At 31.6% G+C, this 18,029-nt stretch overlaps 2 protein-coding genes across 2 annotated transcripts; both read right to left on the bottom strand.

Moving 5' to 3' along the window:
* Nucleotides 1–3,647: 3,647 nt before the first annotated feature.
* LOC121173708 (receptor-like protein 43) lies at nt 3,648–8,989 on the bottom strand. Its single transcript, XM_041010404.1, has 3 exons — nt 8,886–8,989; nt 5,265–7,503; nt 3,648–3,824 (listed from the first exon to the last, which is right to left on the bottom strand). Exons 1-3 carry the CDS (start codon nt 8,987–8,989, stop codon nt 3,648–3,650), a joined length of 2,520 nt encoding a protein of 839 aa, XP_040866338.1.
* Nucleotides 8,990–13,713: 4,724 nt separating this feature from the next.
* On the bottom strand, nt 13,714–16,767 carry LOC100816375 (receptor-like protein EIX2). Its single transcript, XM_014768568.3, has one exon. It carries the CDS (start codon nt 16,765–16,767, stop codon nt 13,714–13,716), a length of 3,054 nt encoding a protein of 1,017 aa, XP_014624054.2.
* Nucleotides 16,768–18,029: the final 1,262 nt, after the last annotated feature.

The following is an 18,029-nucleotide window of genomic DNA, read 5'->3' as shown; positions in this document are numbered from 1 at the left end:
ATATAAAAAAGATTATTTCGTTCATATCTAGTTATTTAATTTTGATTAATTTTTTAATTCACAAAATAATATTCTCTTATATATTAAAAAAAGACTAGATTTAATCGTCATTAATTGGAATGGTTGTTGTATCAAATTTTCAATATTCAAACTAAAAATAATGTAAAAGAAAATTGTCTTCTAAACAAACCATGGCCCACTCCATCAAGTCTATCTCAAAGTTTTTAATTTTTTCATTTTAAACCTTTGGACAGTCCACAAAGTCCAGCCATGTTATTATTGTCTCTGACTTCAACTTGAACCATAGCCCATAGACTACAAAAATTTTATAAATGATAAATACATCAAGGAAAAGAAGAAACATTCAAAACGCAAACATGAATACAGAATTTCATTTTTAAAGATCACTCTGTAAAAGAGACGACGTCTAAGTGATCCACTGTGAACAATTTTTTTACATCCGTTGGATTCTTTTATACCTAGAGATTTATCGTAGGTCATAGCACACCCAAACCCCAACCCCCTCCTACGTACCAATCTTCTACAATCACCATCCTCATTGTTGGAAACAAATTTGGCAGCTGCATGTTTTTTATTATTTTCACCACCATGTTTTTTATCACAATCTTCTTATCAGAATTTCATTTTTAAAGATCACTCTGTAAAATGATTTATTTATTTTTATATCCGTTGGATTCTTTTATGCCTGCAGATTTATCGTAGGACATAGCACACGGAAACCCCAACCTCCTCCTACCAATCTTCTACAATCACCTTCGTCATTGTTGGAAACAAATTTGCTCCAAAGGCAGCCAATTCTAATATGCACTCATAATTGGATGGAAATGGATGTAATACCCAGTAATATGTGTGAATATTTGAAATCTCATTTCAAGAGAGATTCAAGCACCAAGGGATCAATTTCAAAGTTAAGCAACTGATCTATGCCCATCACTTCCTTCATAACTATGAGTTTTCACATTGGAGCTACACTTATAGGCAGTGGTGGACAACATAGATTGTTGCCAATAAAGCTGGAGGCATCAAAGGTTTGCAATTGAGTTCCTGTTGGCATTTTTCCCTTCAAATGATTATAAGACAAGTCTAGTATGCTCAGAAAGCTCAAATTTGAAATGGTTAAGTTGGAGGAATTTCAGCAGAAAGTTGATTCCTCGAAAAATCAACGGACTGTAAAGATCCCATATTATCAATACCTTGTGAAATATGACCAATCAATTGGTTGTGGGACAAGTTTAAAAAATTTAATCCATTTAGATCTGTGACTTCTCTTGGCATTTCCCCTAATAATTTGTTACTTGACAGATCAATGTTTGTTACCAAATCCAGAAAGTTTCTGTGCTCATCTGCTCTTCCTTTCAGCAAAAGTAGCTCACTAACTATACTATATGTGGAAGAGGAATCTGTACCATTTGGTGCTTGAGAATAGATACGAGGATCTGTATTTTGGTTGATTAGTGTCATGGCACTCAAGTTACTGAAACAGCTACATATATTGCCAGACAGATTGTTTTGTGCAACGTCTAAAACTTGAAGAAGATTCATCTCACATATTTCATTTGATTTGATCGAAGGCGGAGGATTTTCATATCTGAGAGCTTTTCTCCAATCCATGTTGGAATATTTCCTGAAAGATTATTTTCCCCAAGGTCCAAGGATATCAATGGGTTATTCTTCTTCAAACTGGTAGGAAATATTCCTGAGGGTGTGTTGTTATGAATTTAGATCTACTCCACTAACCCAGATTCCACCTTCCCTTCCTTATCTCTATTAGTCTCTACAAAGTACTAAATAAAGATTTTTCTGTCCTGGCTTGCCATTTGATTAACATGCTTTTATTTTCTACCTTAGTGTTGGATCACATCCTTGTTTTCAGCCATATTCTTAAATCATTATTTACAATCTTGTTTTGTTGATTTAACATGCTCAACATTTATTTCTTATTCAAACTCCTGCTCTTGCCACGCTACTTGCTTTGCTATTTTACACACACAAACGATACCAATTGATTATGTCATTATTTGATACTATTTTCTCAAATAATGCTCTGCAAATCATGTACTGGCACTACATTGTGTTGCTGCATCACCAAAGAATGTATTTCTTAATATGAATACCAGATTTTTGTTCCCCTGCTTCACTCAAATAGTTTCTTAGAATCAAAAACTTTCATCTTACGTAAAAGCCAATTAAACGCAACATACATTACAAACAGAGCACTCACAATATAACAATCTATAATCTGACGTAAGAGAGCATAAGGGAATAAGTTAATCTTGGACCAAAAAAAAGGAATAAGTTAATAATAAAATGAAATAAAAAACTAAACAATTTAAAATTAAATCTTCACCTTAAGAATTTTATGTAAACGTTCAAAAGAATATATAAGAAAAGTTTGTGTTTTACACTCCCCACAATATATAAAACATCCTATAATTTCTTTCAAGAGAGCATAAGAAAGAAAGGGAAATAAAAGAAATATTTACCAAATTATTTAAGCATGAAATAGGAATATAACTTTCAGCACTTTATTAGAATATATAATAAGAAGTTTAAAAATGTATAGAAAAAAATTACTTTCAAACATATACCGAAAAAGACAAAACATACAAAATAAAACTTAAAAATAGCATCATCCTAAGGGTCCTCCAAGAAAGTGTCATTTTGTTAACATTAGAAAGCACATGCAACAAGCTTTTAAAGAATGGAGAACATGGCGAAACACTGACATTAATATCTACTTCAAGAGATGAAAGATTACATGTGGAGGAAAGTTGGTGACCATGGAGAGCATTGTTGATAGTGAGAAAACCAAGACTTGCATTGGAGTTGAAAACACTAAATTTTGTAAGCATCAATAGGGTAAACACGATCCAGGTTAGAATTATTGTTATGGAAGTGATGAAGAACAAACAAGAACAGCAACAGTAGATGCAGCAGAACAAAAATATCATACACACAGATTGCAGCAAAATGAAAGAGAAAGAGATGAGAGAAAGAACACACAAACAAATTTACGTGGTTCACTTTGAGTAAGGTTACATCCACGGAAAGGAAAACAGAAAGTTTTTATTATTATTATGGTTGCAGTATACAAGTGGAAGTTTATCCTCTATGTAAAATACAGGGCATCCTTGCTTTATATAAGCAGAGGAAAAAACTGAAAAAATAACAAAAATAAACTTCCATATGAATTTTGGTCACAGCCCAACAATTATTAATCCAAAGGACAAAAAATAATGATTTTCAAGAGCTGGACATAGTGTGACAAAGCATATTCCATGAAGAACTAAAAGTTGATAAAATTGAAATTCTTAACCATTCATTTAAAGAGTTAGAATCTATCACACTATTCAGACCAATCAGTACTAAAGAACAATTTATATATATTAACCAAAAATAATGAAAGCCGACTACACTGGTTTTCAATGGGAAGAGTCTGAGAGACCACTTCCAGCATTAAAATTTTGTACAACAGAATACATAAATTAATGACACATTCCAAATCCCCTACGTAGCTACATATTGGTGTGCAGCGCAACATCCTTATTACAAACTAAACACGCATTAAGCATCAAAATACACTCATTTAAATTATTTCTTGCAAGCATTAAGAAAAATACTTCTACTTAGTATTGCGGGAATGGAGCAACGGCAGGTTCATCTGAGAGCTCCATAGCATCAAAAGGTTGTGGAGAAATTGAGGTGAATTGAAGAGAGTGCACAGGTCCTGGAGCTACCATACCTGAGCTTTTGATCTCACCCATTTGTCGACGAGCATTTGCACAATTTGGGAAGAAACACACCTGTGCATACATGAAAGACAAAACTTATAATTTATTAGACAATTTATAATCATATATCATTGTGTGTTCAGTTCAGGGTTTAAATAACATTTTTATATGTGTAAGTGCATGTATATTATTTATTGAGATATTTTATTTTAATTTTTCATTAAAAATACTAAATTTATTAACAGGATATGTGCCTCGTTAGAGCAGTGGTTTAATTAAATCTGATAGTGAGAACTAAATTGACGGCAGATTCCCTTTACTATGAAAAAAAAAATTGTATTTGGAGGGGTCCATATGTGTGATGAAAGAGTTGTTAATTACCACTTTTATATATAAAAAACTAGTTAATTACTACTGCTACTAGTAAATATAACATTTTTGTGTTGGTGCTGTTTATTGTACATCAAAATATGTAAAAATAATAATTAACTTGTAATTTGTATAGTTGGTATGGGTTGTTTTATCTATCCTGCATTTTGTTGTATCACACATATAATCATTTATATATATATGGGCTACTATTGTCACTATCAAAAATACTATTGAGACTACCAAAGCTTTTAAAATTACTTGGTTCAAAAAGTTCAATCCATTTAGATCTGTGATTTCTCTAGGTATTTCTCCTAATAATTTGTTACTTGACAGATCAATGCTTGTTACCAAACCCAGAATGTTTCGATACTCATCTCCTCTTCCTTTCAGCCATAGTAGCACACTAACTATACTATACATGGAAGACATATTATATTGTGCTTGAGAATAGATACGAGGATCTGTACTTTGGTTCTTTAGTGTCATGGCACTCAAGTTACTGAAACAGCTCGGTATATTGCCAGACAGATTGTTTTGTGCAACGTCTAAAACCTGAAGAAGACTCATCTGACATATTTCATTTGGAATGAGGCCGGCAAAACTGTTTGATCGAAGGCGGAGAATTTTCACATTTAAGAGCTTTTCTCCAACCCATGTTGGAATACTTCCTGAAAGATTATTTTCCCCAAGGTCCAAGGATATCAATTTTTTATTCTTCTTCAAACTGGTTGGAAATATTCCTGAGAGTGTGTTGTTACGAATTTGTAAAGACTACAGGTCTGCCAAGGAACCCATGGATTGGGGTAAGTTCCCAACAAAATGGTTGCTTTGTAAATTTACATCCGCAAGAAATGTCCAATTCATCCAGCAATCAGGTATCTCTCCTGACAAATTATTTGATGCAAGATTCAAAAATTTTAATTGCATTGGCTCGTCCTGATCATTACATAAAAAGTTATTCATGGATTCAGAGAATGAATTGCTTGAAAGATCTAACTGAAACACATCACTTGAAAGATAGGGTAATTTACCACACAAGTTATTTGAGCTTAGATCAATAGTTTGGATAGATATTGGATTCTTTAATGTAGTCCCAATTTCACCATGTATATGATTATGAGAGAGGTTTAAATACAAAACCTGAGAAAGTGCTTCCCAGAACCAGGTGGGAATAGAATCTAAAATCCCCGTGTTAGACAGTCCAAAATGTTGAAGTTGGTTTTGTGACTGAATCCATGATGGAAAGTTGGGACCTAACTGCCATGATGTCACATCCAAATAGGAAAGCTGAAAATTAGGAAGCCATTTGGGACCAACTTTTAAAGTGAAATTGTTCCCTGATGCATGAAACTCCATCAAGCTTGTAAGATTTGCAAGATCATCTTCCTTGACAACTCCTTGAAAATTATTGCCATCAATCTGAAGAGATGACATCTTAGAAAGCGATCTAAGACTTTCAAATGGATTTCCACTGAATTTATTAATAGACAGATCGAGATATGTTAATGATGAAAGTTTTCCAAATGATCTAGGAAGAGCACCACCAATTGAGTCGTTGGAAAAAAGTAACGTGTCAATATTTTTAAATGCCCCAATATGATCTGTCAGATTGCCTGAAAGTCGTGAACTCTGAACTGCAAGTGCTGTGAGTCCATGGGAAATACAAGGAGCTAGAATTTCTAAAAGTTCATTAACCTGTTGGTTGAGTTTGAGATATGAGAAATCAATCTCCATTAGGAGGCAGAGATTAGCCAAAGAAGTTGGAATTGTTCCTTCAAGTTGATTATATGACAAATCAAGTCTAACCAGAGAAGTCAAATTTCCCAAAGAAGTTGGAATGGTTCCTTCAAGTTGATTACGTGATAATTGAAGTTTAACAAGAGAAGTCAAATTTCCCAAAGAATTTGGAATGGTTCCTTCAAGTTGATTAGCTGATAAATCAAGTTCAACAAGAGAAGTCAAATTTCCCAAAGAAGTTGGAATGGTTCCTTCAAGTTGATTGTATGACAAATCAAGTTCAACAAGAGAAGTCAAATTTCCCAAAGAAGTTGGAATGATTCCTTCAAGTTGATTGTATGACAAATCAAGTTCAACAAGAGAAGTCAAATTTCCCAAAGAAGTTGGAATGGTTCCTTCAAGTTGATTGTATGACAAATCAAGTTCAACAAGAGAAGTCAAATTTCCCAGGGCATCAGAAATAGTCCCATGCAAGTTGTTGCCCTCTAGGTCCAGGAACTTGAGACGATGAAGACCGTATAAGCAATCAGGTATAGAAGATGCAATTGAATTTACAGACAAGTCAAGGTTTTGAAGAAGTGTGAGGTTTCGAATACCACCAGGAATCGAACCTTGGATGTCATTACCCCCTAATTGAAGAGAAACAAGTTTCTTCAATTTGAATATCCACTTAGGGAAAAAAGAAATGGCAGGGGAATAACTAGTACCGGAAAGATCGAGAGTTTGCAGAGATGAGAAGTTGAGCAAGGATGGTTCATTATAGTGAGGGAGTGTGCATTCTGACAAATATAGGTGGGTCAAAGAAGGAAGAGATTGGAGAGTGTGTAGCCAATGAAATGCTTTGGATAGGTTTGCATTACTCAAATAAAGATATTCAAGCTTCCACATACTTGATACCCATTCTACATTTTCAGCTAACAGAGGCTCGAAATCATAACTTCCGAGGCCAAGATAGACCAAATTGGAGAGATTTCCAATCTGAGATGGAATCTTCCCCATGAATGCAGTATAAGAGAGGTCGAGGTGAGTCAAGGAGGTCATTACACAAAGGAAAGAAGGAATTGCCATACCTTCAAAATAATTGTAGCTCAAGTCAAGATATCGAAGCTCAGAGAGATTCCCGATCTGAGAGGGTACTGTTCCGTTGGCAACATCATAACTCAGGTCAAGATACACCAAATTTGAGAGATTCCCAATCTGAGGAGGAATCTTCCCATTGAATCCAGTATAAGAGAGGTTGAGGTGAGTCAAGGAAGTCATTGTCCCAAGGAAAGAAGGAATTGACATACCTTCTCCAAGGAAATAATTGGCGCTCAAGTCCAAGTAATTCAAATGCTTTAAATCAGCCAAACAAGGACTTATCTCTCCACCAAAGCTCCATCTCCTATAAGCTTCCTCATCAAATCTATGGTAGAATCGATAATGGTAGGCATCATGATAGAAAGCAGAATCAGAAGTGTGGAGGTGAAGCTGGAGAAGATGGGAAGTAAGGTTGTGGCAGAGGACTCCATACCAGTGGCAACAGTTGGTATTATTAGGATTCCAAGACCAAAGCCTATTTGAAGGATCATTCAGATTATTCTTAAACTTCATAAGTGTCTCACGCTCACTTGGGATGCACACACTCTCTCTGCAAGGTAACCTACATAACCAAAGGTGGACAAAGACAAGAATATAAATGGAGGAGGATGCACACACTCTCTCTTCAATAAGAAACATTTTATTTTATTAGTTTAACGTGTAGAATTGCTTAAATTAATGAAAATTTTATTTTAAGTAAATATTAATATTTTTATAAAAAATCATTTGTAGTTTACAATAAAGGTAATAAAATTTGGTTTAATAATGAGTCTTCAAATTTTAACAATTATTTAAATCAATCCTTTCGTTACATGCACCTGTGTAAAGTAAACAACAAAAAATCTTGCATTATTAAATTCAAGTCTTCTATTACATGCAATATAAAACTATAATTAATTTTAAATTATCAAAATTTTATTATTTGAAATAAAATAAAAGAAAAAAAATTATCTTGTTGACAAACCGTAGACAACTCTACCAAATCTATATCAAGGTCCCTACTTTTTCAACATGAACCACAGCCACTCCATCAGATCCATGTCAATGTTTTTTATGACTGACAACAAATGTTGAGAGTTACCTTAAGCATGAAAAAGATAGAGTAAAATATATCATTTTTGTCCCTATAAAATTTTAATGTTACTTTTTATCCTAAATTAAATTTGGATGATAGATAATTATCATGTATTCTTAGATTTTGGTGTCATTTTAAGACATTTATGTGATGTATATCTCTTATGTTTTTTTTTTTGCCATGAACTAATCTTCTCTTAGAGTTTAATGTACAGTAATTGGTTCTTCTTTCATGAAATGACTACTCTTTTATTCAGTAAAATATTGTAATTGTTTTTCTTATATGTCTGATATGTGTTTTTGACTTGAACACATGTTTGTATGATTTTTTATTCAATTGTAATAGAAAAATTTCTTTGAGTAGCGAATTAGAGAGAACATCCAATAATTTTTATGTCTAGGGATAATAGAACATTAATAAACACTTTGTCTTAATGCAAATCCTTTGGTTATGCCAATCCAAGGAATCGATAGTTTAATCAAGAGATTTAGGTCTCTTCACTTAAGGAATTAAAGTTAAGATAATATGGTAGATTAATGATGATATAACATTTATTAAATATAAATGTGTAGTGATTACTTTATAGGAACTCCAATAAAATTAAACCTAGACAATTTTTTCATTGATTTAATCTCAATTTACTTTGCATACAGGAGTGTTTGTTAAAATTCTCAAACAAAAATTCCCTTAATTTTTTCTTTTATTTCCTTCCTTAAGTTTCTTATTTTTATTTCTTCTCTTAATTTCTTTATCTTTTTGCATATTGTTATTTAGATTGAATTAGCTAATCTTAATTAATTCCAAATATTCATAGTGTAGAAATTTCTTTATCTTTATTCATAGGGTAGAAATATTGGTAGGAGCCCAACTGTGATCTCAACCGCGCGTGCACAATCCCATCATAAAACCCAAAGACTGTGATCTCCACTGTCACTGCCAAACTCAATGAGCCCCAACTCATGGCAAACCTCATTGTGAAACCCCACATGAAGTCCAACTACCAATCCAGCCGTGAACCTTAGTGAAGCCCACCAAACAATTTTTCTTTTCTCATTTTGTGGTTTGATGTTTTGTTGTTAAGATTTTGTTGATTTATATCTATTCTTTCATTTAGCTTGTTTTCCTTTAGTCCATCCACTGGGGGAGAAAATGAAACACCATCCATGACACAATGGTGAGATATAAGGAAGATGAAGGGTGATGGAGACAGAAAGGAGAAAGAAGAAGGGGACAATACGACATAGTTTTTATTTTTATTTTTAAAATTTTTTTCTCACGTGTAATCCAAATCAAACAAGTGACACCACACGTGACATACATCATGGTCAAACAACCACATAGGTAGATAATAATTTGGGACTAACAACAAATATAAGAGACAAAATTTCAAATATTAGGAATCCGGTCTCAAAAAAATTTATTAGAGACCAAACATAAAAAATAAATATTTATCGGGGGACCAATAAGTAATAAAAAATGATGCTTTTTAACCCATAATATGAAGGTAAACATGTGGTCAAAATATATATACTTATTTTATTCAGAAAATAAACATTTGGATAGCATACATACACGAATTCATGAAACCAAAAATTAAATAAAAAAACCAAACATAACAAGAAATGAACGAGAAAAGAAAAAAAAAAGAACAAACCTGATCTTATAGAGAAAAAAGAACAAGGACCTGATCTTATAGCATCATAATCATCTTTTGAAAGAATTGCGAAAAAAATCTTTCTATGGGTGTCCCGGCCTTCACATAATTCTCCTTTTTTCTCCGCCCCCCTCCTTGTATGCTAGTACGTCTCTTCTTTTATAATCCAAGAACAACTTAGGATTCCATTATACCATTGTTTTTAGACTTACAACTTCGATGACGTTATCGGTTACTAATATTTTATTTTTTTTGCTCAATTGAATCACCATTACTCCAGTTTTCTGAATATCAATTTTGTAACTGTCACATCTTCTATGATTTTTCTTTTTTTTTTCTCAAAAATATTTTAAATATTTTTATTTAAAAGAATCTTCTATAATTTTTCTTTTTTCTTTTTCTCAAAAATATTTTAAATGACCTTATCTTTTAGTAATATTTTATTTTTTTCTCAATTGAATCACCATTACTCCAGTTTTCTGATGCCAAGTCTTCTTGTAACTGTCAAATCTTCTATATATAATTTTTCTTTTCTTTTTCTCAAAAATATTTTAAATATTTTTATTTAAAAGATAAAACTAAACCCGGATAAAATTGGATATTTACATAAACATTAAAAAAAACACAAATATTTATTTTACTGTGACTTGAACATCCTAACTTTCTTCCAACAAAGAACTAGACACACGGCTAGATATTGAAACAGCTTTTAAGAAAATCTACACAATCACCCAAAGCAAAGACTCCTTCAAAGCCCTTCTTCAATTAGATGACTCCTGCAGCCTTCTTTCACCTGCTGCACCTTGGTTAACTTGTTCCACTTCTGCCCTTCCTGCCTCATAATTCATAGATAAATCTTCGACCCATGCAAACCACAAATTCAAAATTAATGTGGCACTTTGCTTCAGCAAAAACTAGCATACCCAAAATAAAGTAAAAAAAAAAAAAAAACTGTAACTCATCTTGGACTGAAGTCTAAAACTACTAGAAAATAAATACTCCACTATTTTTGAAACAGCTCTTACAAAATGAAAAAAAAAACATAATAGAAAAATATGCAAGCATGCCCAAAATAAGCAAACAAATAACTGCGATTCATCTTGGAATCAAGTCTTAAGACTAAGAGAAACATACATAATCATAATTTCGTTTGTTTCTCAAAACACTTCTTCCAAGATAAGAAAATAGAAAAAATGTCACAAGACAAATATAGAGAAAATAAATTTTAATATCGATACAAAATATGTTTGTCTAACTGCAAAACTCAAGCAGAACGTGAAGAGTAACAAAAGAATTAGTCAGAGAAGTATGGTAAAAGAATATAATAAACTAATTTAGAAATAAGTAAAATTTGCAAAAAGCATTGATCAACCAAGAGAAACCTCATGGAGACAACTAGAGCTACTATTCATTGTTATTTACCTTGTGAAGATTGATTCTCTGCTGGGTTGGTAAACCATGTCCCAACCATACCTTTAAGCTTATCAACCACACCTTTCCCTGGACTATTCACATACATCTCTTGGTACTTTTTCTCTGTCACCACACTTTCCCCTCCTAACCTTCTCTTCACTTCCTCTTACTCAGTTACCTTTCCCAGTATTCTTTGATGTTTCATTATAGGAAAAAAAAAATCAATTATAGGAAAAAGGGTGTACTTTAAAGACTATTTCGGTTAAAAAATATATTAAAAAAATATTTCGTTCCAATCTAGCTATTTAATTTTGATCAATTTTTCAATTCACAAAATAATATTCTCATATATATATATATATATATATATATATATATATATATATATATATATATATATATATATATATATATATAAAAGATTAGATTTAATTGTCATCAATTGAAAAGGTTGTTGTGTCATGTATTTCTAATTGTACTCAAATCTGAATATTATTTTCTTTATCATATGAAAATTAATTAGTTATATAAAAAGAAGTGTGAAAAAGAATATTAACTTTTGTTCTCAAAAAAATCAATATCATATTTTTGTAGAAGCATATAATGATATGAAGTTTTGACGATGTCAAAGATAAGTGCTTCTCACGTTTGATCCAAGTCAAGAATCCAGAAATTCAATATAATTGATGAACTTAGTTCCTAGAATCTTAGAAAGAGTTTATGAATTGATGATGCACAGGTTTGACCAAAGAATATTTTCCAGAAGCTTTTTGAGATTTCATAAAAGTAATATTTACTCTCTGGTAATCGATTATCAGGGGATGTAATCGATTACCCGTGATCAAATTAATTTCTAAAATGCTCTTATAAAATTTGAATTTAATTTTAAAGCCTATAATCGATTACACAAGGCTTGTAATCGATCACTAGGTTTAAACGTTTTGCAACATCCTTTAGAAATTTGAATTTAAATTTTGAAGCCGATAATCGATTACAATATTTGTGTTTTTTTTACGACTTCAAAGTCAATAGTTTTTTTTATTATGATATCAAAGTGATAAGTTTTGTTTTTTTATTTTATTTTTCTTTTTACGACTTTGTAGTCATTTTGGTTTTTTTTTTAAGTTCAAACTTTTTAATTTTAGAATTTTAGAATTTTTTAATTTCTTGTATTTTATTTTTTATTTTGTTACATTTTTTTAAAATGTTATTAATTTTATTTATTTAATTATTAAATAAATATTTTATTTATTCATTTTAAAAAAAATTCAATGACATTATTAAAAGATTATCTAAATTTTAAATAAACCAAATGTGATAAATAAAAAATAATTAAAATGGAAAAAATTCATACTATTAGTTTTATTTGATTTGTATTATATTTTTTATGGTTTTATTAAATATATTATATATTTTTTAATATTTTTTATTTAAAATATATTATGTTTTTTAATATTATTTTATTTAATATATTTTACATATTTAAAATTTAGATAAATTTTAAATAATGTTATAGAATTTTATTTTTTAAATGAATAAATAAAATATTTACTTAATAATTAAATAAATAATTTTTTTATAATTTTTGAAAAAAATAAAAAATAAAATACAAGTAAGTAAAAAATTCTAAAATTAAAAAATTTAAACGTAAAAAAAAAACGAAACACAATTTCAAAAGTCATAAAAATAAAAAAAAATTAAACTTACAATTTTAAAGTCTTAAGTTAAAAAAATTAAAAAAAGACTAGTTGTAAAATAAAAAAAAAATTAACGACTTTGAAGTCCCAACTAAAAAAAATTACAGTTATAAATAATTTTATGACTTCTATTAAAAAGAGTCATTTTATGACTTCTAACTCATATAGTAGCACCTGATAAGACTTTTTTTATTAAAAAGAGTCATTTTATGGAAAATAATTTGAAAAATATCCCTGAATGGTAAAAAGCAGTCAAATTGACTGAAAGTTGTGAACTCGAAACTGCAAGTGTTGTGAATCCATGAGAAATACAAAGAGCTAGAATTTCTAAAATATCATTAACCTGTTGGTTGAGTTTGAGATATAAGAAATCAATCTCCCCCAAGTTCCCAAGTTGCTGAGATTACCCCAAGAAGTTCGAATGGTTGCTTCAGATTGATTAATTGATAAATCAAGTTCAACAAGAGAAGTCAAATTTCCCCAGACATCATAAATAGTCCTATGCAAATTGCTGTACCTTAGGTCCAAATACTTGAGACGATGAAGACCGTATAACCAATCAAGTATAGAATATGAGAATGAATTTTGAGACAAGTCAAGATTTTAAAGAAGTGTGAGGTTTCGAATACCACCAGGGAATCGGATCGACCTTGGATTTCATTACCCAACAACAAGGGAATATTTGAAATCACATTTCAAGAGAGATTCAAACATATGAATAAATTTCAAAGAAACATAACTTAAAAAAAAATAGATACACTTGTGTATTTAGATGCAATGACAACAATTCCCACGGTACAACTCTTATTCATTAAATATAACACATTACTGAAAATTGAAATATAATGGATTAGTTTGTTTAAATTTCTTTGTTGACATAAATTGATCAACCTGCCAATACAATGATAAAACATCGGAGTATTCTAAGCAACACTAAACAGTGATACTACCTGAGCGAAAAGATTGAAGTTTGAACCACACATGATCAAGGAAATGAAAATAGGCATACCTCCATGATCTACAAATCAGTAAAGGAGCAATCACTATCCAGAATCCCACAACAAATCCAATTGTCGCACTAACAAAAAACCAATTCACTCCATGCCCATGACTTCCTTCATAACTATGAGTTTTCCCATTGGAGCTGCAGTTTATGGGCAGTGGTAGACCACATAAATTGTTGCCAATAAAGCTGGAGGCATCAAAGGTTTGCAATTGAGTTCCTGTTGGAATTTTTCCCTTCAAATGATTATAAGACACGTCTAGCATGCTCAAAAAGCTCAATTTTGAAATGGTTGGAGGGATTTCACCAGAAAGTTGATTCCTAGAAAAATCAATGGATTGTAATGATCCCATATTACCAATGCCTTGTGGAATATGACCAATCAATTGGTTGTGGGACAAGTTCAAAAAGTTCAATCCATTTAGATTTGTGATTTTTCTAGGTATTTCTCCTAATAATTTGTTACTTGACAGATCAATGCTTGTTACCAAACCCAGAATGTTTCTATACTCATCTCCTCTTCCTTTCAGCCATAGTAGCACACTAACCATACTATAGATGGAAGAGTAAGAGCTACCAACATATTGTGCTTCAGAATAGATAGAAGGATCTGTACTTTGGTTCTTTAGTGTCATGGCACTCAAGTTACAAAAACAGCTCGGTATATTGCCAGACAGATTGTTTTCTGCAAGGTCTAAAACCTGAAGATGACTCATCTGACATATTTCATTTGGAATGTGGCCGGCAAAACTGTTTGATCGAAGGCGAAGGATTTTCACTTTTAAGAGCTTTTCTCCAACCCATGTTGGAATACATCCTGAAAGATTATTTTCCCCAAGGTCCAAGGATATCAATTGGTTATTCTTCTTCAAACTGGTTGGAAATATTCCTGAGAGTGTGTTGTTACGAATTTGTAAAGACTGCAGCTCTGCCAAGGAACCCATGGATTGGGGTAAGTTCCCAACAAAATGGTTGCTTTGTAAATTTACATTCACAAGAAATGTCCAATTCATCCAGCAATCAGGTATCTCTCCTGACAAATTATTTGATGCAAGATTCAGAAATTGTAATTGCATTGGCTCGTCCTGATCATTGCATAAAAAGTCATTCATGGATTCAGAGATTGAATTGCTTGAAAGATCTAACTGAGACACATCACTTGAAAGATAGGGTAATTTACCACACAAGTGATTTGAGCTTAGATCAATAACGGGGATAGATATGGGATTCTTTAATGTAGTCCCACTCTCACCATGGATGTGATTATGAGAGAGGTTTAAATACAAAACCTGAGGAAGTGCTTCCCACATCTGTGTGGGAATAGAATCAATAATCCCTGCGTTAGACATGTCTAAATATTCAAGTTTGTTTTGTGACTTAATCCACGATGGAAAGCTGGGACCTAACTGCCATGATCTCACATCCAAATGGAAAAGCTGAAAATTAGGAAGCCAATTGGGACCCACTTTTAAAGTGAAATTGTTCCCTGATGCATGAATCTCCATCAAGCTTGTAAGATTTGCAAGATCATCTTCCTTGACAACAGTTTGAAAAAGATTGCCACCAATATAAAGAGATGACAATTTACAGAGTGATCCAAGACTTTCAAATGGATTTCCACTGAATTTATTAGTAGACAGATCAAGATATCTTAATGATGAAAGTTTTCCAAATGATCTAGGAAGAGCACCACCAATTGAGTTGTTGGAAAAAAGTAACGTGTCAATATTTTTAAATGCCCCAATATGATCTGTCAGATGGCCTGAAAGTCGTGAACTCTGAACTGCAAGTCTTGTGAGTCCATGGGAAATACAAGGAGCAAGAATTTCTAAAAGTTCATTAACCTGTTGGTTGAGTTTGAGATTTGAGAAATCAATGTCCCGTAAGTTGCAGAGATTACCCAAAGAAGTTGGAATGTTTCCTTCAAGTTGATTACCTGATAAATCAAGTTCAACAAGAGAAGTCAAATTTCCCAGGGCATCAGAAATAGTCCCATGCAAGTGGTTGTCCCTTAGGTTGAGGAACTTGAGACGATGAAGACCATATAAGCAATCAGGTATAGAAGATGAGAATGAATTTCCAGACAAGTCAAGATTTTGAAGAAGTGTGAGGTTTCGAATACCGCCAGGAATCGGACCTTGGATTTCATTACCCCATAATTGAAGAGAAACAAGTTTTTTCAATTTGAATATCCACTTGGGGACAAAAGAAATGGCAGGGGAAAAACTAGTGAAGGAAAGATGGAGAGTTTGCAGAGATGAGAAGTTGAGCAAGGATGGTTCATTATAGTGAGGGAGTGTGCATCCTGACAAATCTAGGTGGGTCAAAGAAGGAAGAGATTGGAGAGTGTGTAGCCAATGAAATGCTTTGGATAGGTTTGCATAACTCAAATGAAGATATTCAAGCTTCCACATACTTGATACCCATTCTACATTTTCAGCTAACATAGGCTCGACAGAATAACCTCCGAGGTCAAGATAGACCAAATTGGAGAGATTCCCAATCTGAGATGGAATCTTCCCCATGAATCCAGTAAGAGAGAGGTCGAGGTGAGTCAAGGAAGTCATTGTCCCAAGGAAAGAAGGAATTGACATACCTGCTCCAAGGAAATAATTGCCGCTCAAGTTCAAGTGATTCAAATGCTTTAAATCAGCCAAACAAGGACTTATCTCTCCACCAAACTGGGATTTCTCATAAGCTTCCTCATCGAAGTGATAGTAGCCATCATAGAAAGCAGCAGAAAACGTAGTGTTGAGGTGAAGCTGAAGAACATGGGAAGTGACGTTGTGGCAGAGGACTCCATACCAGTGGCAACAGTTGGTATGATTATGATTCCAAGACCAAAGCCTATTTGAAGGATCTATGAGATTATTCTTAATCTTCAAAAGTGTCTCACGCTCACTTGGGATACACACACTCTCTCTGCATGGTAAGCTGAACAACCAAAGCTGGACAAAGACAAGAATATAAATGGAGGAATTCATGATCACACAAGGATATATCAAACAGCTTAATTGTATAAGTGCTTCTTGCTTCTGCATATTAAACTTACTTCTTTCTATTATTTATACTGATGCAAGCGTCTTTCTTTTCTTTTTTCTTTTTTTACGTTGCCTCCTTTTTTTAATTATTGACTTTATTATCCAATTCTCCCGACTTAATTCTTAGAATAGGAAATAATTTTGAATTTACTTTATCTATCTCCTTTTTTAATTATTGACTTTAACTATTATTTGATCAATCCTTTCGTAAAATTTTGTTAATTAAACAATAAAAGTCCAACATTTTATTAAAAAAATTCAAGTCTTCTATTTCATGATATCCCAACCCATAATTAATATTAAATTATTAAAATTTTAATATCCAAACTAAAAATAATGTAAAAGAAAATTATCTTCTAAACAAACCATGGCCGGCTCCATCAAATCCATTTCAAGGTTTTTCATTTTTTCATCTTGAACCTTTGGACACTCCACAAAGTCCAGCGATATTATTGTCTCTAACTTTTAAAGGACAAAATATCCTAATTAAAAAACAAGAATTTGATCAAATGGACTAAAATGACATATTTTTTTAAAAATATCTCAATTAAAAAATAAAAAGACTAAAATTACAAGATTTTAAAAAAATAAGAGATAAAATATTTAAATTAAAAAATAAAAAAATAAAATAACATATTAAAAAAAAAGACAACAATTATATTTTAAGCCTATTTTTTTCTTCACTTTCATTATTTTTTTGCCTTTTTTTATTATTGTGCCAAATACTAAAATATTTTTTTAACATTGTAATTCACTTCTTTTTTTAAGCTGGCTTTTTAAAATTATCGACTTAATTATCCAATTCTCCCGAATTAATTCTTAGAATACGAAAAATTATGCATTTACTGTATCTATCTCCTTTTTTAAAATTCCTATGTACACTAAATTCATAAAAGAAATCAAAATTAATAACAGAGAAATATGATTTATTCTTGTGGTGAATACTAAAATAAGAAACATTCTTTTTGGTACAGGTTTTTTTACAAAAATAAATAAGAATCATTTTATTTTAATTTACCCTATAGAACTGCTTAAATGAAAATTTTGTGTCATTAAACTTCATATTTTAACTATTATTTAATCAATCCTTTCGTTAAACTTTTGTTACGTAAACAATAAAAGTCCAATTTTAAAAAAAAAAAAATCAAGTCTTCTATTTCATGATATCCCAAGCCATAGTTAATATTAAATTATTAAATTTTCAA

This window comes from Glycine max, chromosome 16 (genome assembly GCF_000004515.6).
Source record: "Glycine max cultivar Williams 82 chromosome 16, Glycine_max_v4.0, whole genome shotgun sequence".
NCBI lineage: Eukaryota > Viridiplantae > Streptophyta > Magnoliopsida > Fabales > Fabaceae > Glycine > Glycine max.
This window is presented reverse-complemented; position numbering and strand designations above follow the sequence as displayed.

Bases quoted from the DNA above. Each gene is read 5' to 3' on its own strand.
- LOC121173708 (XM_041010404.1), bottom strand. From the start codon at position 8,989: ATGAGGTTTGCCATGAGTTGGGGCTCATTGAGTTTGGCAGTGACAGTG. The intron at 7,504-8,885 runs GTTGGGCTCCTA...TTGGTTATGTAG, and splicing joins CACGCGCGGTTGAGATCACA to GTTACCTTGCAGAGAGAGTG. The intron at 3,825-5,264 runs GTTTTGTATTTA...ATGTATGCACAG, and splicing joins TCTGGGAAGCACTTTCTCAG to GTGTGTTTCTTCCCAAATTG.
- LOC100816375 (XM_014768568.3), bottom strand. From the start codon at position 16,767: ATGAATTCCTCCATTTATATTCTTGTCTTTGTCCAGCTTTGGTTGTTC.